The sequence below is a fragment of the Geospiza fortis genome, unplaced genomic scaffold (assembly GCF_000277835.1).
Source record: "Geospiza fortis unplaced genomic scaffold, GeoFor_1.0 scaffold12, whole genome shotgun sequence".
NCBI classification, from domain to species: domain Eukaryota; kingdom Metazoa; phylum Chordata; class Aves; order Passeriformes; family Thraupidae; genus Geospiza; species Geospiza fortis.
The window spans coordinates 5,629,986-5,654,090 of NW_005054323.1; the positions used below are offsets into that span (position 1 = coordinate 5,629,986).

The 24,105-nt window shown below is 38.1% G+C and overlaps 1 protein-coding gene across 1 annotated transcript in view; it reads left to right on the forward strand.

Moving 5' to 3' along the window:
• The first annotated feature begins 54 nt into the window (after nucleotides 1–54).
• Nucleotides 55–24,105, forward strand: part of PSIP1 (PC4 and SFRS1 interacting protein 1) — a 32,047-nt gene continuing 7,996 nt past the window's right edge. The window contains exons 1-12 of the mRNA XM_014306962.2: nucleotides 55–282; nucleotides 1,621–1,697; nucleotides 4,706–4,844; nucleotides 9,426–9,542; nucleotides 12,614–12,721; nucleotides 13,526–13,588; nucleotides 14,497–14,596; nucleotides 16,266–16,341; nucleotides 17,168–17,393; nucleotides 17,995–18,113; nucleotides 20,412–20,467; nucleotides 21,622–21,692. Coding sequence (XP_014162437.1) covers nucleotides 211–282; nucleotides 1,621–1,697; nucleotides 4,706–4,844; nucleotides 9,426–9,542; nucleotides 12,614–12,721; nucleotides 13,526–13,588; nucleotides 14,497–14,596; nucleotides 16,266–16,341; nucleotides 17,168–17,393; nucleotides 17,995–18,113; nucleotides 20,412–20,467; nucleotides 21,622–21,692 — 1,224 coding nt within the window. The 5' untranslated portion in view covers nucleotides 55–210. The remainder of the gene's footprint in view (nucleotides 283–1,620; nucleotides 1,698–4,705; nucleotides 4,845–9,425; nucleotides 9,543–12,613; nucleotides 12,722–13,525; nucleotides 13,589–14,496; nucleotides 14,597–16,265; nucleotides 16,342–17,167; nucleotides 17,394–17,994; nucleotides 18,114–20,411; nucleotides 20,468–21,621; nucleotides 21,693–24,105) is intronic.

The following is a 24,105-nucleotide window of genomic DNA, read 5'->3' on the forward strand; positions in this document are numbered from 1 at the left end:
GCGCGCCCCAGCCAGGGGCCGCCCGCCCTTGCTGACGTGCCTTCTTGTGTTGCCCTTCTCTGCTATCTCCCGCCCTGGTGTGTTTATCCCGGCAGCGAGTGGCACCTCGTGCGGCTGGCAGTGCCTCGGTGGTTGCTGAAGGCGCCGAGCCTTTCCTTCTCTGAGCCCGGCTCGCCTGGCGGCAACAGGGCGTCACGTCGGTGAGAAAACATGAGCCGAGATTTCAAACCCGGAGACTTGATCTTCGCCAAGATGAAAGGTTACCCCCATTGGCCGGCCCGGGTAAGGCTCGCCTTCCTCCCCCTGCCTCGTTCTCTGCGGGGTGCGCTCACACACCTGTGCTGAGCAGCACCTTCTGCCTCACCTCCTGTGAGGGAGGACACGGCTGGGCTCCCGGCGGTAGAAGCGGCTTTGCAGTCACATTGCAGATCCGTACCGTAAAAAGTAGCCCTCTCAAGTAGTCATTAGTTGTCCTAATTTGTGTAACGCGGCTTTACGGAATGAAGACTGCTGTATGGTAGGTAGCCTGACACTGGAGCATGTGCAGGCCCCTGGAGCTGTTCAATAATGGTGTCTCCAAATAACTGTTCTTGGCAAAAGAAAAACACTAATTTATGGCAAGATTATTCCTAAGTGGGCTATGTCTACTGCACCTGTTTCTGTTAAATAGGCTAAGTGTATGTGGTAACTTGTCTGGTCCTTTTTATGTTCTCTGTGCTCCAGTGGAAAAGGCATGCAAAGTTCTGGGACTGCTGTAGGTCATTTGTTGGATGTGGGAATGGAGCTAAAAAGGTATTTATGCTGACTTGAAAATTGGGGTTCTTTTAAAGTTTATTACCCTTTTGGTAGTACTTCACATTTGGGCTTCCACAAGTTATCAGGTCAGCATAAGGGTAGGAAGTCTTTCTGTTGCTTTTCCTTAAGGATGGGCAGTATGTGGATGAAATTGAATTGTGCCTTTTACCTGTAAAGCATTGTAATTTCTCCTTTTAAGAGAAGTGGTCATGTGAAAAGTATCTCTGTAAACTGAAAGTAATGTAATTTTCTGTTGTTGCTTATATTGGTTTTGATTCTGCTATATTTTTTTACATACTGTTAAAAAGAGATCTAAGTTCTGTTGACAGTTGTCACAAGGGTTTTGGGGTGAAGGAAGAGACGAGATGGGCTCCGTGATCAGAAGGCTTGATTTATTAAGTTATGATATAAACATCTATTATAACTATACTAAAAAGAAAAGGAGAGTATCCAGAAGCTGCTAGCTACCTAAGAAAAGTAAAGAATGAATAACAAACCAGCTCTCTCAGACTGTGTCCGAGAGATCTCAGTTCTGGATTGATCACCAACTCCAAACATCCAAACTGGGCCAATCCAGGCAGACCTGTTACATTCCACAGCAGCAGATAACCTATTGTTTATGTCTGGTTGCTGAACTTCTCAGCTTCAGCGGGAAAATCCTAAGAGAGGATTTTTCATAAAAGAAATGTCTGTGACAAAGTTCCTGCTTTACTTTTCTGTAGCTTTTTTTATTCACATATTAATGCTTAATTTTTTACATATTTCCCCCTAAACTGTTCTCATCTCTTACTTTATTTGAACTATAATAGGTTGTGTTTTTCCTAGGTGGATGAAGTTCCTGATGGAGCAGTAAAACCACCTATGAATAAAATGCCTATTTTCTTTTTTGGCACCCATGAGACGTAAGTCCTTTATATTTCAGGGTTGTATTTTTTCATTTTGAAATGCTGTGACAAAATCTTATCTTCTCTGAATGTGGTGTATTTCAGGCTATTGTATTTATTAGCACATCTTCCTAAATTGATCTGTTTTGTCAACACATGATTCTGTAAAATTTACTTAAACTCTTAGAGTGACTGGTGGACCATAACCATGTATGCTTTGCTCATCAGAGGAAAAAAATTGTATCCACAATGATGTGGCTGATTGGTTTTTCTTTTTATCTGTAATGAGTTTAATTATAATCCTGTATATCGTCAAAATTCTCAGTACTATATTCTCAAAGAAAGTGGAATAGGCAAAATTTGAGAGATGGAGAGATAATCATGTAGTGGAGCTGTTTTTATTACTTGGTTTATTGTTTTTTTCCTGATGAGGTTTTGGGTTGTGGGTGGTCTTATGTTTATGAGATCTGGAGATAGAGATGAGGAAGTACAGCTAGTTTCATACCTATCAACCTGCAAAATTCTGATCTTTGGGTACTTTGAGCAGTGTTTTGTGGTGATACGGTATTTGCTTTGAGAGACTGTATGTCTTCCACTGCTGAATTTAATAGAAAATATCCTGGGGTTTTTGTAGTTAGCTGTTTTGGAAAATTACTGTGTTGCTTTTTAGCATGACTGGTTGGGTTACTGTAGATTTAAGGCATCATCAGATTCAGTGCTCCATTTTTTGTTTGAGCTGCCAAAAGAAACCAAAGCAGTTTAAACCTGTATTAGTGTGCTTTTAATTCTTCTGTTTTTCTTTAAAAAATGGCAGATTAAAGTTGTATGTAAAAGTTGTCCATTTCTTTCATTTTGTGGAAGGATCTTAGTTTGGGTTGAATGTAAGGAAGACAGAAGTAACTCCTCATCTAAAGGTTTAAAAACACCTCAGCAAGTTTTGAGAAGTTTTATGTCCAACTTTAGATTTAGCATAGGGCTCTTAAGAGGTGTTTGGGTTTGAAAGATTTGGTAATTGGGAGCTTAATGTGTGAGTAATTTGAAATGGTTGTTCCTCACTCTGGTATAGTTACTAAATAAAGTTTTGCTGCGATCTAGTTTTTGTTAGGCTCTAGGTTCCAGGTTACTGTATTTCAGAAATCCATGGAATACTAGAGAAATGTTTTGCCTCTGTTTTACGCACACTGCAGTGTATGTTGTTCCATGACCCAGCTGTCTCCTGGTGTTTGTTAAGCATGTTGCTTATCTTAAGATCTGTAGAGTGATAATAGGTGAAACTTTTCAAGTTCTTGGTCTCACTTACTCCTTACAGCAGATACCTGTAAATGACAATAGGAAGGAGCTGATTGGGTGACAAAGGAGACTGATGTTCCATGGCCTGTCATTTTGTTGAGGTTTTTAGCTGTAAATAGTGACTTCAGTGATCCATCAGGAATTATGTAGAGTTAACAATTTCTTGTACTTTTTTCTTGGGAATTAAAGTAAATTTGGTAAACTTGTTCTGTGCTGTGCTTCTCACAGTTAAGATTTACGCATTGTGCAAAGTTAGATACTCTATCTTCAGCATTTTAGTAGACTGTGTATGTATAGTCTGTCATACTGTAAGTAGTGGCAACTCTGAAAACTCACATAATCAGTTTATCATGCTAAAAACTCCTGTATAAAGGATGACAGGATTTCAGGCTGCATGGATGGTTACAGCAGGAAAAAGGAACCATGAGGGAAAAGGAAAGCAAGACTGGTTTGGGAATAATTCTTACTTGACTTCTAGAAATAATATTAATTGAGTTTATGAAATTACTGTAAGTCTTAACCTGTACTGTGCATTTTGTTTTCTCTTAAGTTTTGTAAAAAAACCCAACTGAATGTGTTTCTATCTAGGGACAGTAATAAAATGAATACTATTTAAAGAAACACTTTATTTGGATATGCTGTGGTAGCAGATCATGTCCATACAAATTTTGTTTGGTCACAGACAAACAGGTCACACTGAACTCTAGTTTCTGGACTGTCTGTGTTAGGGTAATCTCTTTTCATTCAATTTTTCTTGTTCCTTTTTCTTTATTGGTACATGAGGACTAAACTGCAGCAGCCTAGTTAGCTTCATGACCTTTTCACAGTAGCTGTTCTCAGGTGTTTTTCAATGCCTGACAATATGGACAAAGGCTTAGAGACTGGAAAAATGCTTACTTTTAGAGAATAGGGAAGAAGAGAGGCGATGTTTTTCCTACTTTTGTCTCTCCCAGTTGCTCTGTCTGCCTACTCATCTTTTTGGTCTGGGTAAATAAGCTTGGCAGGTGCACATTTCACACACTGGCTGAACCCTCTCTAACTGTCGCTTGCCAGGAGGTGGGTGATTTGCCGTCTAAGCTGACAATGGCTTACTTAACACTTTGTGCACATAGATGAGTGTTTACAGCTGGAGTAGAAAATGCTTAAGCTTTCAATGAGGTTCTATGTTTTTTCGTTTTTCTCTCCTTTTATTGGGGGTGTAAGTCTGAGGTAGCTGCTTTTTTTTAAGGATAATGAAGGAAGTAGTGCTGTGGAGCTTAGAAGTATCTGTTTAAATTTACCATGAGCTGGTACTTCAGAAAGCAAGTGTCTGCAACTTTCAAATAGTTGGATGTAGTATAATTGCAATAACACAATGTCTAGGCATGGATTGAAACTGAGAATGTACTACCAAAGAGTACATTTTTCTTTTAGCAGCAGGTAGATTGGTACAGTGAAATCCTAACTTCAAAACACCATGAAGGTAGAGCAGAAATGAAATAGTCTTTGATGCTCTTCAGCATAAACCATAATGTTGGTTCTCAGTATACCCTTCCCTCAGTAAAGAGGGAAGTCTCTATTTGTGGTGGTAGTAATGGAGACCTTGGGATGTTGCAGGCCAAAGTTTAGAAAACTAAGGACTCTAGTAGAATAGTTGTTACAGTACTAATGACTTTAATATTTAATAACACTTGGTGCTTACTTATTTGAAAAAACTAACCAATTAAAATGTAAATTTTGTTTTTTCTTTCCTTAAGGGCATTTCTGGGGCCAAAGGACATATTCCCTTATTCAGAAAATAAAGATAAATATGGCAAACCAAACAAAAGGAAGGGTTTTAATGAAGGCTTGTGGGAAATTGATAATAATCCCAAAGTCAAGTTCTCTCATCAGCAGGTAAGCTGTGCAGACTCTACAAATCTTTGTTGCTTTGGATGGGGGAGGAAGGAAAATGCAGTAACTGTTTTCCTGACACAGAGTAATGACTTACTGCTGCTGTTTAACTGCAGGTTAGACAAAATTTAAAATAAATACTGTTTGTGTTTCATGTCTGTTAACAGCAGGATAAGAGATGGGGGTTGTTTAACTGTAGATATATACATACTTACAACTATATATATATTCCTGAAATACCTTTGTAATTGTGTGACTGCTTGAAAAGTGGTGGGTTTTTTGGAGTCTCAGTCTGCCCTGTATGTTCTAAAACCAAATACCTATGTCCACAAATAGCCTTGTAAGATTCCAATACATGCTCTCCTAGTGTGCAGTGTTTTCATTCTAGCGGTTGGAAGCAATGTGATGTTTGCCTTTTAGCCCCTGTCACATGACTTAATTCAGTTTTTGTCCATCAGTAGTTCCTTGTTTCTTGCCCATTTGTAAGACTTCCAAGCTTAAACCAGAGCTATGCAATGCTACACATAAAAGGACCCAAATTTAATATGAAGGCAAATTCTCATGTTCATTTTGTCTTTGCTTGCTCTGGACATTCTGTAAGCTTTTATTTTTTTTGCTATGTACACTGAATGTATTCTGACCTTGGCTCTATTGGGTCTTCTAGACAATGCTGCAATAATAATAAAAAGAATTGCTATCTTCTGTTTTTATTTGCTGTTTTTCACAACATGCCAGGTTGCCATTGCAGCACCAATTAATTCCAGCTTCATAAGATACCCACATTACTGTGTTTCTAGTTTGAAGGAGAACATGGATAAAGCAAATGCAAATAATAATGCAAATTTGCTTCTGAATTTGTCGTTCAACTGTAAAAAGGTTTACTTTTGATAGTCTTCTACTCTGTGCTAGACATTATTAAAAGCAAGTTTTACTTGAAGTAAATCAAGCCCTCTAGCCAGCTTTTGGTTTATTTGTGGGCGGTCCTTGTTGATGCTAATAGAGTACATCTGCAAAAGGCTTCATTTAACAGCTAAGGTTTTTTTTGAGGAGTAGGATTTCTGGTTATTTTAAACAATGGAAAGAATTCATGTTTAAGTATGTAATGTCCTCATTTCCCTTAGGATAGAGGTAGTTTTCTTCTTAGTTGCTGGTGCAGTGCTATGTTTTGCATTTAGTATGAGAATGTTGTTGATGACAGTGTTTTAGTTTTCACTAAGTAGTGTTTTCCTTGGTTAAGAGTAAACACTTTTTAGCAACAACTAAAACATCTGTGAGTTTTGAGCATAGTTCTGGTACTAAATCCAAAACACAGCACTGTGCCAGCTATGAAGAAGAGAATTACCTCTATCTCAGCTGAATCTGGGTCTACTGGGGAATTTATGGGGAAGCTGGAGTTTGTTTTAAGGGTGGCAAAGTGCCTGAAATCAGCTTCTGAGGCTCTACCGTGTTTGCCAAAAAAGGATATGGTATAGACAACAAAACATTCAATTTGGTGCAGTTTAGTAAGTTGACAAACACTTTTTGTTACTCATTCTGGTAACAAGAAATAAGGACAAAAAAAAGAGTAGGAGAAACATGCTTCCCTCCAGCCACATCTACTGTAGCTTTGTTGGTCCCCAGTGTCCTCTCTGGACGTTTCAGTGTGCTCCCTGGTAAGACAGTGGTGGTATAGGAAGCAGTCAGGTGTGAAGTGGTTACTTTGTTTCCTTGTTTCTTATGCAGCAGGTGCAGTGTGGGCTCTTCCATGGCCTGCAGCCCTACCCTGATGTGTACCTTCTGTCTCCTCTCTACAAGTGCTTGGCATTAAGGGAGCTTCCATGTGGGACCATCCAGGAGCCGCTATGACAGTCGCACTCACCACCACCTGAGCTGGGGCTGACGCCCTTTGCAGCAAACAGCTCCAGTGATCCCGCTGGGTGCCCTGCTGGCTCCCTGCACACACCACACTCACACAGGCAGACAACGTTTCCTTTCTGGCTGGACCCCGAGTTTCATTTAGCAGTCTAAGACATCTGGGTCCATAAAATAATTCAATCATTATGCAACCACAGAATAACAGCTTGAGCTGGGTGCTGTCTGGGAGGGATCCTGGACAAAGGAAGCCCTGGACATTTATGCCCTCACAGGCTAAGCTTGGAAACTGTTGGGTCTTCCAGTTGAGTCCTTGGTTCCTGATGTCTCTGAGTTTCCACTCACCTGGCTGGCTACTGTGCCCTTTGTATGCAAAGTTCAAGATCTCTTACATCCAGCTCCTGCTGTTCACAGTTCAGTCTGCAATGACATGAACTACTTTCACTAAATGTACTCCTTAACTTCTCTTTGGCTTGGGCAATGGCTTATGTGTCTCTTCTTTCATTGTCCCTTCTTGACTCTGGCATCTCTTTTGCCTCAGAACCCCATGTGCCCTGTGCAGGCATGTTGTTCTGTGCATGACCATCCTTCTATCCCCTCTCCCCTTTCTCCCATTGCTATTTGGCTGAAGGCACCATCTGTTCCCAGGTGAGGTGGGATGTTGAAGTGGGTCAGTTCATCCTTTGCCAGCCAATTGTGATCAGCTCCAGGCAGTGATGGACTTGGTTCCACCCATGTCATTGGCACCTGCCCACAAGCATGAAGGATGAGCATAGTCAGTGAGGGATCTTGAAAGGGAAGGCAAATAGTTGCTTATAAAAACTGAGAGTAAAGTAACGTAGGTGCTGATGAGTAAATACACCGTTTTCCCAACAATATCTTTAAATGCAGTAAGGTATTATGGCCTGTTAATATGTTGCACTATTCAATGCATAGGTGAATGGACACATTTCTTTAGCTGTAGTCTTGGTTGTGACTGTATATTAGGATATTCATTGATCTCTATGTTTTATCTACAAACAACTTTTGGATTTTAAAGATTCTTACAGCTAAGTTACACACTTAAAAACAGCAGGGAGGACAGTTCAGGAGTCACAGCTTAAAAATTTAGGATGAGTAGGAAATTTTGTGTTCAGGCATGCAGCAGGTATGGTCAGGGGGAAGTGGGTGATCACGTGAAGGTTTCAGCAAAGTTGAACTTCTGATCTGAATACAAGATGATATTAAAGGGGCAGACTTGTCAGCTCTTAGTATAGAGGCATTCACTTGGAATTTTTATCCTCTTTTTTTGTCTTTTTGCTGGGCATATGTCCCAGTATGGTTGTGTGCCCTAAGCTGTCCGCCACCCTAACATGGAAGTGGGGAAATTCAAATAAACTGAGAGCGAGATTAAGTGACAAAAGAGGTCAAATGATGGTGATCAAAACAGTAATTCAGTTTTATTCACTGTCAAAGAAGTGAGCAAGGAAGAAAATAGAAAAGTAGGGGAAAGTGAAGGATTACAAAAAGTGAGGAGGGTAGTCACCACCAGGAATCTGTGGCATCCTGTGAAGATCCTTCTTTCCTCTGCTGATGGTCAGAGCTCTGTTGGGACACGCTGCCCACTCATTTCTATCTTGGCTGAGCACTGCTTTGTGGCACTGGCTCAGCAGTTTCACTGCAGTGGCAGAGCCAGGACAATGGCATGTTGTCCAGGGGTGACTGTATGAATTTTATCCCCATTCATCTGTTTAGCCCAGAAATAAGTTTTGCACCTTTAAAAAGTTCTGAGAGTGAAGTGGCAGGAAGTTTGCCTTAAACCAGGACACATGTGCATCGAGGTTCATCACATTCCTGGGGTACACCTCATCCCTGGCAGTGGTGCTGCCATGGATGCTCAAGGGTTCAAGGGCCGTTGCTGCGCCGCATCTTCAGCTGCAGGGTGCTCTGGCACCTGGGTGTCCTGGTTTGCACTGCTGGCAGCTTAGGCTCGAGAAACTAAGCTGCGTTTTTTATCTTAGTAAGGCCTTCTGAGAGCTGTATTTTCTGCTTCATTGCCAGAACTGGAATGTTCTAAGAGCAGTGTTGATACTTCACAGATGTTACTTGTAACTGCTAGTAAGGGAGCTGGAGGGCAGAAAGGAGATTGTAGATTGGGCTTAAACCCAAACCTACTTCCCCAGTGGAGGGATAAAAAAAGTCAGGGGAGCTCTGCCAGCTTTATTTGAAGTAGGTAGTATGTAAGAAGGAGAAAGCTATGCACAATGTAATGGAAGAAAAAAGTGTAATTCAGGCATTATCCCCTCTGTAACTATGGTTTTAAGTGTTAATTCATTAATTATGTCACTGTAATCCTTTTTCTGCTTACATTTTCAGGAACAAGTAGTTGAACCACTAAGGATTTATAGCATATTTAAAAATGCATTTCTTTATAGTAGCATCAAAAGTTTTATTTGATCAAAACAATTTTTTTTATCTCTTAAGATCTGTTTTATTATGCATAAGAAAATACACTGCAGTATAGTAATGTGAAAACGAGTTATTACAGCATTAGAGTTTGAAAGTTTATTAAATAAATTCCAGATTAAATTGAAAACAGTGGAAATTAATGAAATACGATGTATTTAATATTCTTGTCCATCTAGTAAGGGGTTCTGTGATGTGATGCTTTCTTAAGTAGTGTGTGTAGGAGAATATACCTCAGGTGAGGAGGGGATTTAGAGCTCATTTTCGATTTTTTTTTTTTAATTGAAGCCCCATCCAGCCATTAACACTCCTATCAGTGAAACTGTTGAAGAAAGCAGTCAGGAGCCTGCTGAGGGAAGTGAAGAAAAAGCAGGAGCCAAAAGAAAAAAGTGTTCTGTCCCAAAAGTAAGTGATTGAATTTCTGCTTTGTTCTGCCTGAAATATTTTCAAGTCAAAACTGTATTGCCAAGCCTTTACTTAAATACTTTAAACTAACAGCTGTTTAATGTTGTAACTTGCCTGTATTTGCTTCTCTTCAGATATACTTACAGTAATACTTTTGTCCTTCTGTTTTCCTTTTACAGCGCTCTATATGTTTTTTGAAAATTAGTTTCTTTACCAGCCTGTATTTCTATATCATAATATAAACTAAATTCATACAGTACTTCCTAGGCAGAAATTGGAAAACTATAATTATGATCAAGAACTGGGTTAACTTTTCCCCTTCTGTTTTTAAAGACTTTTATATTACAGACAGGTATGACTCACTTTCAGTTGTGATCATTTATATTGAAAAGTAGAACTGAGCATTAGAGTCTGTCATGGGTGAAAGGGTACTTAAGTGTGTTTGCCAGAAAAGGTTTATAAGAATCAGCTTTAATTAGACCATACCATTAATGAACTACTTAGGATATAGAGAATCTCATAGCTGTATCAATTCAGCTCTTAAGCCAGGAATAAGTATGCAGTAGTTTACACACAGTTTAGCTTCTTTGCTATGTAAAGGTGTGCATACCTTAGTAACCTTCCAAAATGAAATTCATTTCAGTCTGAAACATCTTTGTTTCAATTTGCTGGGGCAACACATAGTTTATACTGTAAAAGGTAAAGCTTCCTAGCTTACTGTACATTAAATGATGTGGTAGTATAGTGCTTTGAACTTTTCTCTATTCTTGAATGTTTTGTTCATATGGGGATATTTCTCATATGGCATGGGAGAGATACTGTGTGTTGTCAACTCTTCTCCGTGGTTTGAGGAATAGAATTCAAAAAGGACAAAAATTGTCATGCAGGTGGAATTGACATTTATGGTATCTCATTTATTTGTAACTCATTTCTGGAAATTACTACTCAACATGATGAGCAGCGCCCTTTAATTAAATGTCGGACTATTTTGAATAGACTTGCCTTTATTCTTGACCTTTGTTTCCATTTGGATTATTTGCCAAGGTTTAATGTAGTTTTTCAGTAGGTGTTGCTGGCTGTCCTTCAGTAGTGGTTCACAATTGCAGCTGCAGAATTTGCAATGTGTCAGATACTTAGCAAATAGGATTAGTGTCCAGTAGCTGTAATAGCTTTGTTATTCAAGAGTAAAAAAATTCCTTGATTGGAGGGAAAAAAAAAATTAGTCTACTGGTAGTATGCTGATACATGATGTTGAGAATGGTTTTGGTGAGTTGGAGCCTGCAGAATTATTGATGGATTATTTCTCCTGACTTCTTACTGCCTAGAGTTCCTTATTTTAGTACTTGCAAGTATGGAATGTGAGGATGATTTGGGTTCTATTTGCTGTACCTTAGCAGTGCTATGAAACACATAATTTCCTGACAGTGTTAGCAAACCAGTGTTGCGCTTGCCTATGCATGCTGCCTATAAAAGCATTTGTTCTTAGCATTTGCTACTGTGAGGGGAAGCTTTTAAACTGGGCCGATTGGTTAATCAGTTTGCTTCACTCTGAATATATGCCTCAAGCAGCATGTGCTAGTGGGGATGCCAGTGACTTAAGCTTCATGTTTCTCATCAAAAGTGGTTCTAGGTTGTTCAGTGCTGCCACAGTGTAAGAGAAACAGCAAGTCATAGAGCCATTTAAACATAAAGGTGGAATGGAAGATCCTGACTAGGTCCTTTTGTAGAGATTTGCCTAATTAATCATCTTAAGGCAAAATACAGAGCAAATTTCTTTTTTTTTTATACACTATATGTGGTAATGTAGCTATAACATTCCATTAATTAGCCCTTGTACTATGGCTTTCTTTGGTTTTAGTGAACCAATAGTTCTTCCGTCTTAAAATTGTACTTTGTAAAAAGACTCAGTGATGTTACATGTCTTCATGTAATTAGAAATACTGTGTAATAGTTGCTTTGTTTGGTGTTGAAATTTTAAAAGCTAGCTACTTAAAAATGTAATTTTAAAAGTTCTTGAAAGTGGGACAAACCAATATTATTCAAATTGAGAGAACTGATAATCTAAAAGATATGCAGATATATAGGCTGCAAGGAAATGTTAATTATTTTCAAGCAAATAATTACAAATGCTTGATTTTTCAAGTTCTAACTGCTTTCCCAAAACCAAAACTAGAATTTTAAAGGTTTAAAAAACTGCAACAAAGTAAGAAAAAGTGCATAAATTACAATCTCACAAATTAGAAAACAATTTACTTGTGGTTTGTTTACAATTTGGCCTGGTTGCAGCTAGGATAGGGTTTGTTTTCTTCTTAGTAGCTGGTGCAGTGCTATGTTTAGCATTTAGTATGAGAAAAATGTTGATAACACACTGATGTTTTAGCTTTTGCCAAGTAGTTTTTGCCCTAAACCAAGAACTTTTCAGTTTCCCATGCTCTGTCAGTGGGCAGGTGCACAAGAACCTGTGAGGAAGCACAGCCACAACAGATATCCTTAACTGGCTGAAGGGTTATTCTCACAGAAATCACAGAACGGGTCAGGCTGGAAGGAACCTAGTCTAGCTCACCTTTCTGCTCAAGCAGAGTCATCCCAGAGGACATTGGACAGGATTGTGTCTGGATTGTTCTTGAATATCTCCAGGGAGGAAGTCTCTACAACCTCTCAGAGCAGTCTTTTGCTTGGTCATTGCACAGTAAAGAAGTTCTTCCTCATGTTGAGGTGGAACTTCTGTGCATCAGTTTGTGCCCATTGCCTTTTATGCTGTTTCTTGGTACTGCCAAGCAGAGCCTGGATCCATCCTCTTGGCACCCTCTCTCCAGACACTTCTGCACATTGATGAGGTCCCCTCTCAGTCATCTCTTTTTGAGGCTGAGCAAGCCCAGCTCCCTTGACCCTTCCTCATAAGAGGAAGTAGTACAGTATGATTAGACTTTTAACGGGCACCTAAGAAATGAGTGTACCTATGGATTTATACTACTTTAGGGAAAAGCAGCCTGATGGCAATTAGCATGTTCTCTTTTCACTATAAAATACTTTGTAATGCATTTTTTATCCTCTGTTGACTTGCTTTGCAGTTATCCCCTAAAGAGGATAATAACTTGCCTACAGAAGCTGAAGCAGAAGAAAAGGAGATGAATACTTCAAAGGAAGATGATCTACCTTCTGACAAAACCAGTAAAGAAGTACGTGGGAGCTTTTTTCTGTGCCGCAGAGAACATCCTAATATTATGTTTATTGCTGCAGATCTATTACTGAGTATTAAGACACTACAATTATTACTATTGTGGCAGTTTCAGGAGATGTTTAATTATGTAAAACTTTCTGTGTGTTCACATTTATACCTCTCACTGAAGATCCCAGAAATTGAAGTTTTCATTGGAGAGGAAACTTCTAGTCTGATTTGTCTTTAAGTTCAGTTAAAACAGTTGGAAGACTGTGTATTTTATCACTTACCACTTACACTTACTATATTGCAAATGAACCTCTTTTAAAGACTAGCTGAAGAGCCCAGACAGACTAAAACATTGCTATTTAGAACAGAATATTATTTAGTACTTGTTATTTTTTTATCTCTCAGGAATAAGTCCTAGGTATCAGATAATCACAGAATCATAGAATGGTTTGGGCTGGAACAGACCTTAAAAATTACCTAGTTCCAACCCCCTTCTCATTGACAGATATATCTTTTCCTGGACCAGGTTGCTCAAAGGCCCATCCAGCTGTGCCTTGAGCACTGCCAGGGATGGGGCAGACACAACTTCTGCAGGCAACTTGTTCCAGTGCCTCACCACCTTCACAGTAAAGAATTTCTTCCTAATGTCTAATAATTTTACATTTTAATAATTTAAAAGCATGCAGTCTCTTCGTGTACATTACAAGATTCTTGTCTAAATTGTTTGCCAGAGGCTTCAGTTATGTAAAAAAGTAGAATAAATGAAATTTATCAGTTTTATTAAGATTCTTAGGCACATTTTTAATATTCACAGGATGTGGTGAAAACAAATGATGCTTCTATTCCTAAAGTTGCTAGAAGAGGAAGAAAAAGAAAGGTAACAATATGTTTAATTACTTCACATTACTGGAATTTTTTTGATGTAATAATACTGGATGCTATTTCCTTTAATGACAGATTATGCATAAATTTAAGTGTTCGACACTCTACTCCCTCCCTCTTTTCAAGTGTCTGAAAGATTTGCAGAAGTGAAAGTTTTCCCAGAGTGTTTTACAAATATTTATTATTTTTTAACTTAATGTGGAATATGGAGTCCCTGTCTTTCCCAAAAAACTCATTACAAATAAGAAAAGGTAATACATAAAACGTTGCTAAACTGCTAATAAAATAGCCTCCACTGAACCTCTGAAAAACTTCTTTTAACATCTTCATCACATTCAACTAACACCTGAAATACAAATACCTTTTTCACAAATTGTGATATCTGTGGTCTCTACAACCTGGGAGAATACAGAGTTACTTTTGAAAAAGGCAGTTCCAGCTGCTTGCTCAGCATACACTAGCCTTAATGTTCTTGTGGTCACACAGCCAGCCAGATCTGGCCACTGACCCAACTAAAAACTAGAATTAAGTAGGGCAGATCTTAGTTTTGTGTTTTAAACCTTACCTTCCAAAGTTACAGCTGACAGCAGGGTTGGGGGGATGAGTATGAAGTAGTTATGACCTTGGTATGTTTGTCACAGAAAAGTAGCATGCTGTATCTATACTCTAGTTGTCCTTTATCCTGGACACTAAGCTCTTGACTATTTTCTCCATTCGGGATTGGAGAGGGCAAGATCAGTAATACCTAAGTGTAACCTGTCACTAAGTTGAGATACTTTGTTGTGTATACAAGCAATCACATAATAACATATTTCCAGAAGTTTAAAGGTTTTTGTTTGAGAAAGGAATTGAGATATTGGTGCCATGCGTTTTTTCACTGGTGAAATTCATTCTTTAAATTAGTCTGAAAAACAAGCTGAAGCTGAGGAAGCGGCAACAGGGGCAGCAACAACTACTGGGCCAGTGTCTCCAAAAGTAAGCCCCAAAAGAGGAAGACCAGCAGGTAACTTTGGAAGAATGATTGAATTTTTTTCACCACAGAAGTATTGTAGTAGAACTAGTCAAGGAGTTACCCCCTTCCTCTGAAGTACTACAGAGTATTTTTGAATGCTTAAGGCAGATTTTACTAATAGATTGCAGTGAGAAAACATCTCATATTGATGAGTTCAGGACATAAATGTATTTAAATTGATAGTGTTAACATTTAGTCTTCTAAATTAAAGACTGATTTATGAGTATTACCTTTTAGAATAGGTCAGTCTTCTTTGCAGAATACTATTTAATTGTAGATATATAATAGGAGCTCTCTGGCAGGTTTGCTGCATAAAGGTTTGTATTCATTAAAGGTCTATAAAATACTACAATAGAGTTAGAAGATCCATAAAACACAAAGATGAGAACTGGGGGGACAAGGAGCCTGTAGGTGAAGTTCAAAGGACAAGAAAAATGAAACAAGAGCTGAAGAGACTTGTTCAAAAGGATATTTGTGTGTTGATTTATAGGCAAATAAAAAGAAAATATAACTGATTTTTGGGAATATTTTGTTAGAATAATTTGTTTCTTTCAAATTAGCAATGATCTATTGTAAATTTAATGGTAAGCTTGCAGATATTCTTGATCACTAATTACTGCTTTGGAAGACAGTTCTTGCAGCAGTTAAGTACATTGTATGAGCATCTAGTCAGGGAAACAAATAATTTATAGTCCTTTCTAGCTGCTGACAATATAAAAACAATGGAACCACAATTAAATAGACTTTAAGTACTTTTGCCATGGAAGCTGTGAGGAAATTAAGTATAAATTCATCCCCCTCTGCCATTTCATTACATGCACTAAATATGCATTTTTAATATTTGTGGTTTTTTCTTTACAATTTTTTGCTGGTTTTGATTTAACTACTGTCAGTAAGAGCAGGAAAGCATCTATAAGATATGTTTTTGCCTCCTATATGAAAAACCTTTTTGGAAAATATATTATGCAGCCTTTTCTGTTGTTGATAGGATGTTTAGAAGTACTCTGTGCTAAGATCAACTAGAGTTTAAACACTGAATATTAGGTTTCCTGGTGACAACATAGTCACTGTGGTACTGGACAAGCATTTGAGGTACATAAGTGCCAAGAAGGAAGGCTTACTCCTATCAATATGGTGAATCTGAGGAAGTGTAGAGATTTGATCTGCACTGTAGTGTGGTGGTAGAACTTCTTGACAGTGATTTGTTAGCCTGAAAAGTGATGGAAACCCAAGATATGGGTAAAACTCTAGTGGATAACAGACTATAAATGTAGACCTAAGTGACTACTTTTCATTCTCTAATGTCAGGTTTCTCATTATCTAATTTAATATCCATCTTAGTTATGCAACATGTGAAACAAATGTTTCACATTTGCAACTGCATCGATGGCAAAAAGCACAAGAATTAGTAGCCAGAGCCTGTGGCTAGAAGCCATCAAAGTTTTTTTAATTCACCAGTCAGCTAAAAAAACTTCCAACACTTTAACTTATAGAGAGATCTTGATTAAGTTTGGTACTCAATTAATTTGAATTTTGTACAGTAATGAAGGGTGTATATTTTGATTTAAGCAGGGCTTGTGTCTGTTGAGTAAGTATCTTGAGACAGACAAGGAGCAGATGGTGGCTATGGACTAACCTGTTATTTCTATATAACTCCTAGCTTCTGAAGTAAAAGTTCCAAAACCAAGAGGGAGACCCAAGCTGGTGAAGCCATCTTCTCTTTCGGAGGGTGACTTGTAAGTTGTGTGCTGCTCCTTGTGTTGAGACTTGTAAATTATTACTCCTTACAGGGTTTTGCCCTGTTAGTGTTCAATATAAGTTACTATTTGTGTAGACATTGTTATAATACAGAGTCATTCAAGGAAGGACATTTATGAAACACGAGAGAGAAGATCTTAATCTTCCTAAATTGTCCAATCTGTACAAAATTCCTTATATGATTGCATACTGAATGAAGAGGAAAGGTCTTTATTTAAAAAAAATACAAAATCATACAACAATAAAATCGTGTTTTTCTTTTTGTACATTTTTGTTTCAGAAATCTCTTCTGATGAAATTGCAGCACTGTTAGTTATCAGAATTTTGGTTTTGCTGTCTTCAGTTCTTATATCGAGTCTAGTGCTTCTAGTAACTCAAGGAAAAGTTGAACATAGGTTTAGTTTTCTATAAATTGGCAGATACATGGTTTTGGAATAGGAACAACTTAAATAAGTATACTTTATAAACCTAGTTTACAGTGTATGCACTTGGGTCCTACAGACCTATCTGTGTGTGGGGAGTCCATGGAGAATTAACTTCTTGGGTGAGGATCTATGCACTTCTGTTCATGTTACCTTCATTAGGCCCTCCATACTGATATTTATTTGCTCGGGGCTCTTTCCCCCCACAGGTGGTGGCTTTTAATTTTTAGAGAAAGAGTATTTTTGAAGCGTCGTTAAGTGAATTAACTTCATCATTTTACTATTCTGTGGTTAAAAAGACCCAGCTTCCTTAGTTAGAATGTTGTTCTTTGAAGTTACTGTAGATAACAGATGTGATGCCTAAATACTATTTTTGTTTTAGTGTTAATGAAGAGGAGAAGACAAAGAAAAAAGGAACAGAAGAAAAACCCAAGAAGCAAGGAAAAAAAGATGAGGAAAGTCAGAAGGAAGAGGAGAAATCAAAGAAGGAATTTGATAAAAAAGAAGGAAAGAAAGAAGCTGAACCAAAAAGGAAAAATGTTGCAAAAGTGGGTTCTGCATCAGCTTCTGATTCTGAAGATGAAGGAGAAGAACAAGAAGGGGACAGGGTATAATTTTGCTTTCCTGATGGATTTATTATAGAGGAAAGTAGTATCACTGGAGATCTTTCTCCAAGTTAATGCTAAATCTTAATGACAGTAGGAGTCTGGCATGGCTGGTGTACAGATATATAGAATAAAATTTTCAGAAGTATATTTTTCTCAAATAATTCTTTCAGGAATTCTTGGAGTATTTTCTAAGAAAAGCATCTTTTCTAAGATGTATTTTTAACAAAAGATTTACATGTCAAGAGGCTTATGGGGGTTTTTTTGATTTTATATTCCCTGGAAGACAGATGTTGTTTTCCTTGGGTGCATCTGGAGACCATGTGGCTTGAAATCACATTTTTAAAAGGTACAAAACTGTTTCTAGCCAACCATTTGCAATGTCTTTATTTTTCTGGTGCTTAGTACTGCCCTTAGCATTGCCCTCTGGTGCTTAGTTTTGAAAAGAAAAAAAGGAGAAAGGACTAATGAAATTGTGTTTAGTTTCAGGGAGGGCCAGTGTTTGTCAGGCTGGTTCATGGAGCAGTTATTTCAAAGATACTTAGTTTCATCTGCTTACAGAAACAATAATAGTGTTACATTTCTTTCCAATCGTAAAAAACAGAAGAAAAAAGGGGGAAGAAGCTTTCCAGCAGCTCACAGAAGAAACACTGTAAGAAGCCAACATGAGAGAGAAGTAACAGAAAGAAAGCGTAAACAAGAGGAGCAGACAGAATCTGAATCGTGAGTCTATTTTTACATGTGATGCCTGCAAGTTGTAGGAATATTTTGAATCTAACAGGAGGTGAAACTTCTGAAAAACTTCCAACCTGTTTTGCTCTATGTTCTACTGTTATCTTCCCCTGCCCTTTTTGGTTTTCTATCTTAACTTCTTTTTGAGGGGAAGGTGAAAAGCTCCTTGAACTAAAATGTGCCTTTGTGGGAAGAATGGGACATAGAAATTAAGTGAAGTCAGTCTTTCAGTGATGTAGAATCTCTAGCAGAGGACAGATGTCATCTCTTTAGAACTAACTTAAGAATATCCATGTGATAGGGGTTTGTGTGAAAAACTGTTCAGAACAGCCATATGTTTTTCTTTAAAATTTTAGAAAAAATTGGTAGGACGTCGTAGGTCCTGTTAATCCATGGTTATAGATTTTTGATTAGTTATGGAATGCATAGGTTATCAGGAAAGCATTTCCTTCTCTGTCTGACAGTTGGAGCACATGCTGTCAAGCAGAACAAGGGAAAGGTAATTACTCTAGTATTGCAAAGCCAGTCGACTGATACCAAGAACAAGCTGCATTTAGATTACTCAAATTAAACTTAAGAATAGAGAGAAGATCTCATCAGGAACTTGGACAGTAGGACAATAGGAAGAAATCTGACTCATTCACTATTCTGCAAATGGGTGAAGAAGCTGCACCACAATAGCTTGATGTTCTCATCCCCACCATTGGTGGGAGGGCAGAAGAAAGGCAAAGAACAAGGTAAAAATTTGGAGGGAAGGAAGAAAATAAAAGTCCCCTTTACCTGTAACAAAAAAACCCCTATCTTTTTCACATTCACTAATAAAAATGTAGTTTGTTTGGGTATTTCTTTTCTCATGCTCCAGCCCTTTTTCCTCTTCTTTCTGTCAGTCCTCTGGAGATCTAACATAAATACTCTACCTACTTGTGGCAAACCTAAGCATTTCTAGTTTCAGAGATACTAAATTGCCTTAGCGTCTTTTAATATATCACTACTTAACACATGCTGATTTGATTTTGGGAATCAAACTGTCATATATTGATTTAGTAATAATAATCAAATTTCTGCTTTTAAATAGCTGTCATATTTTATGCAGTGGTGGGTAGATAGAGTTTTGTTTCAGTGAGATAAAGGAGAAGTAGTGAATGAATAATGAATTTAATTACAGTTGATGACCGATACCACAAAACTCAATATTGATAAAAAGTAAAACTAGTATAGGCTGATACGTGTTTTGATTATTTTGCTCATCAGTGTAGTTTCTATTTTCTGGTAGCGACTTCATTAGTATTTATTTAGTTAAGGTGCTTTGTACACCATTCTGTACATGTGCAAAGTTTATCTGTACTGTTGAGACTGTGCTGCTAGTTGAAGCAGACAAGTTTTGTGTTCTCTATGAAAGAAACATGGAAGACATGCAGGCCTACATGTTTTATGTATGCATATTAGTATGACAGGAAGAAAACTAGTCACAGGACATTTAGTTATAATATGCTGAAATATGAAAATTCTAGAAGTAGGCTTTTCAATCCCTCAGTCAGACAAAACTGAGGGATTGTTAAACAGAAGTTCATGATCCTCTCTGCATAAAGAGTTCAAAAGCTTGTTTCAAAGATTTCTGCCTGTCTTCATCCTATAACTGAAATGGAGACTTTTTTGGTTGTTTTTCTTGAGTCTCGGCTTTGTTTTCAGTGATACAACTGGGGGAAGATCAAGAAGGTTTCACTGCACTTGTAATATTTTTTTTTCTGTATTACTACTTCCTTCAAGAACTTTTAAATTATTACCGATACATTTATGACCAATTGTAAGATGTATATACTATTACAATTCATTATTTGACAAACTAGTCATATAGGAACTGATTATGGTTAATTATCTCTTCATAAGTTCTCTGTGGTAATGGTGAATAATCCTACTTCTTTTGTCATGATAATTAAAATATTTTCTTTCTCCATAAGTTAGTTCTATATAATGCCATTTTACCCATTAATATGTTATGTTACTATGCAACAAAAAAACCAAAATACAGTTTGGAGATTATTTGTTTTTTTAAAATCCTTTAATTTCCAGCTTCTAGAAAAATGAGTACGGAGGACTTACCAGCAGTATCTTAGTTGATTAATTTTTGTTAAATTGTTCATCCTTCAAAACCAGGGTTTGGTTCTTTGTGATTTTTGCATGCTAATGTTTTAGTAAAGATAATACCTCAATATTGCATCTCATCCAAAAACTGGGGGGAAAAAGGCAGGCTTTACAACATTGTAAAAAACATTTCAACATTTTTGATAGGCAGAATAAAGAAGAAGGCAAGAAAGCAGAAGTTAAGAAGATTGAGAAGAAGAGAGGTTAGTTCAAAGAATCTAACCAGTATTTTTGGTCATTTTATATTTTGAATGGAATTTCTTCCATTCTTCCATAAGATAATGTACTGCTGAGGGTGGCATGTGTGGTCTCAGTCTGAGGTGTTTGATCCATGATTCTTCTTTCATGTCTGTGAAACAATGCCATTTTTATTCTTCCGTGTTCTTTCTGCAGTGCAGTGTAGTAGAACAGGTCTTTGCTTTTCTGACTTCACTGTCATTTGATCTTTTAAACCCCAGTCTCTTCTGCTTGTGATCATGAGAAAAAAACTTTTATTCTTTGATATAAATCACTTCAGTCATTCCCATAATTTCTTCCTTTGTATCTTCTCATAACACAATACTTTGAGGGACCTCTCAAAACTATTTAGATACTACCTCCCACTAAGTAGGAGGCACAGATACAGATTACTATGGTCTTGCCTGCTGACCTTCATAGGGATAAGGAATTCCTTTTTCAGTACTCCTATCTTTGAGGCCAATCCAAACCACTGTCTGTAATCTGTAATTTGTAGTATAGTACAGATCCAGTGGCATGGACTCCACTCAACCCAGTGTTGCAGCAAGAGGGCAAATAAAAGCAATCCAAACCCATCCAAGATGGATTTGACTTAAAGAAAACTGTTTGCTTGCACTATTGTTCAGAATATGTACCAAATCCAAGCAGGCATTCAGCAAGTGAATTAGGGGATGCCATGTCCATTCATCTTTCACACTTCTGAAGCATGTGTACTGGGAACATTTTATTTTGATGGATTTGGACTGTAACTTGAATTGTGACCAGTTTACTGAAAACAAACCATCAATATCCAGGTGTCCTGTCATGGAGGGTCTTCCAGCTTTATAACTCTTAAAATTTATTAAAACTTCTTGTTAAGCCGGCCTACAATTAGAGGGTGACAGCTGTGTTTTGGAATAGAAAATTCTTTTCAGTTGTAACTCCTAAGGAAAAAATTGCATGGGTTGCCCATCATGTTCAGTTTTAAAAAGCTGTGTACTTTTTTTCTGATTGTATTTATGTGTGCACCTGCATGTAGGATGTCTGCCTGTTTTCTTCTGCATTCTGTATGAGGTTCATTCTTGTAAAGCAAACCCGATGTGATTAACAAATGTTCATAAGTATTATTTTTAATCTTCAGAAACTTCAGTGGACTCAAGGCTTCAAAGGATACATGCTGAAATAAAGAATTCCCTGAAAATTGATAATCTTGTAAGTATATTTTTTTAAACTGATTCATGTTTCAAATTCCAGTAGGAAATATTTGGCATGTGTTCTTGTTTTTAGTTAATACTCTGAAAATGAAAGGCATTTTTTCCATATGAAAGATAACTAGTGCTTAAATGTGGTTACTGTGGTCAGTGAAAGATAAGTGTCAGCAAATGAAATCTGTTTTGTTTGAAAATGCTACATAATAAGTTATTTACCAGAAGCATTCAGATAGAATTACGTCAAATAGAACATCTGGTGCCAGGTCAGCTTGCTGAGCCATGTGGAAACACCAGGACATTGGATGCAGTAGCAGGATGAGGTGATTAGGGCTCCAGTCCACTGACTACACTCACTGTCAAGGGAAATCTGCTGCTTGTCAGGGGTTTGTGTTTGGTATGTTACTGGCAGATATTTGAGGCTTTCTTGGCCTTATGACTGTTTACTGCTGCAGATTTTCAGGTTGAGCACTAATGATACTTCCAAGTCAGAGGACACTTGGAAATTATCAAGCATGACTGTGTGATTTTGAGGGTAATAGTAAAGACATGGGGACCCAGGTAGTGGTCCCTTTATTGAGGAAAGGTCTCACAAAGGAGTGGATAGGTGTGCTAGGAGGTGTGCTAGGAGGATCTACCCAAAAATAGTGCTGCCAATGGGCTGGCTAGCCTAGTTAAAGAGCATCAAACTAGGAATGGTAGCAGAGGAGAAAATGGTGGAGTAGGATGGCAATCAGATGTCAGCAGCATGATGTAAACTGACTTTGTAATCAACAAAATTTCTTTGCAGAACAGGACTGAAGTGGCATGACCACAAGCATGAGCACATTGAATGAGGTATTGCTGGCAGCCCAGCATAATGAGGAAAACTCATAACCTTTCTGGAATGTCAGCACAACTGTGTTTCTCTTAGGGATGTCTGTACACTAATACATATAGTGTGAGGAGCAGGTGTGGGAAACTGGACATCTCTCTGCAGTTGCAGGGCTGTGGTTTCATTGGTATCAGAGATTCAGGTGGAAGTGAGGTGAGCCTTGCCTTATATGTATACAGGCTCTTTAGGAAAGATGGGAAGCTGGGAAGACAAGACAAAGGATAACTTTATATGAGATACCAGCTGTAATGTGTGGAGCTTTGCACTGGGACAGCTGATAAGCCAACTGGGAGCTTATGGGTCAGGATTAATGGGCAAACCAAAATTAGTGACATCCTGAGAATATCTTCTGTGGATCACCTGATCAAGGAGAAGTAGAGAGTTAAGTCATCTTAAGACAGTGGGGAGACACCTTTGATTCTAACTGAAAGCTTAAAACATCCTAGTATTTGCTGAAAGGACATGCAGATAACACAGCAATGCAAGAAGCTTCTGGAGTTTGATAATTGCCTAACACAGGTGATGAAGGAGTTGATAAGGCAAGACCTGATACTCCAGAAAGCAAAGATCTGGTCAGGCGTATGAAGGTGGGGGCAACCTTGGCTGCAGTGACTGTGGTAGAGAAGTTCAGGGAGAAGGGAGCAGGATGAAAAGGATCACAACCCTGGATTCAGGAGAGCAGACTTTGACCTCTGCAGGGATCTGCTTGGAAGAATCTCTTGAGAGACCATGCTAGAAGGAAGACAGGAGAAGGAGACCTGGCTCACTTTTAGGGATTACCTCCTTCTCAAGGTTGATTCATCTTAAAGTCTAGGAAAATGTGGGCCTGCTGCTGAATGGGATACGGAGATAGGCGCCCTAGTGAAATAGGAGGTAACAAGTAGTGAAAAGGCTAAGGTAACCAGTGTCTTCTTGACTTCAGTTTGCTTGTACAATTCTGTTCAGGAATCCTAGGTCCCTGAGACCATGGGAAGATTAAAACAAGAAAACCTTGATGCTCAGAGGACAAAGATCAAATTAGAGAACATTTAGACAGAGGCCCAATACAGAATAAGCATAAGAGTGCCAGAGGAGCTGGTGATGTCATTGTCCATCCACTCCATTTTGTTTTTGAAAAGTTGTGGTGATGAGGGGCTGGTTCCTGAGGACAGGAAGACAGCAAATGTCTCACTCATCTTGCAGAAGGAGGATCTAGGTTACTACAGGCCAATAATTCTCACACCAATCCCTTGAAATGTGATGGGACCAATCCTCCTAGAAATTGTTTCCAGTGATATAAAGTACAGTAAGAGCTCTGAGACTTGTCAGCATAATGAAGATGAAATTATGCTTGACTAAAATGATATCCTTTTGTGAGATGACCAGCTTGGTGGATGAAAGAATGGATATTGTTTCTGTTAAGATTAAAAAAGGTTTTTGACACTGTCTCTCAGGACAGCTTCAAAGATAAACTTAAGAGGTCTGAACTAAAAAGGTGGATGAAAAGGTGGACTGAAAACTGGCTGAACAGCAGGGCACAAAAAAACTAATTGGTGGCAGAGTC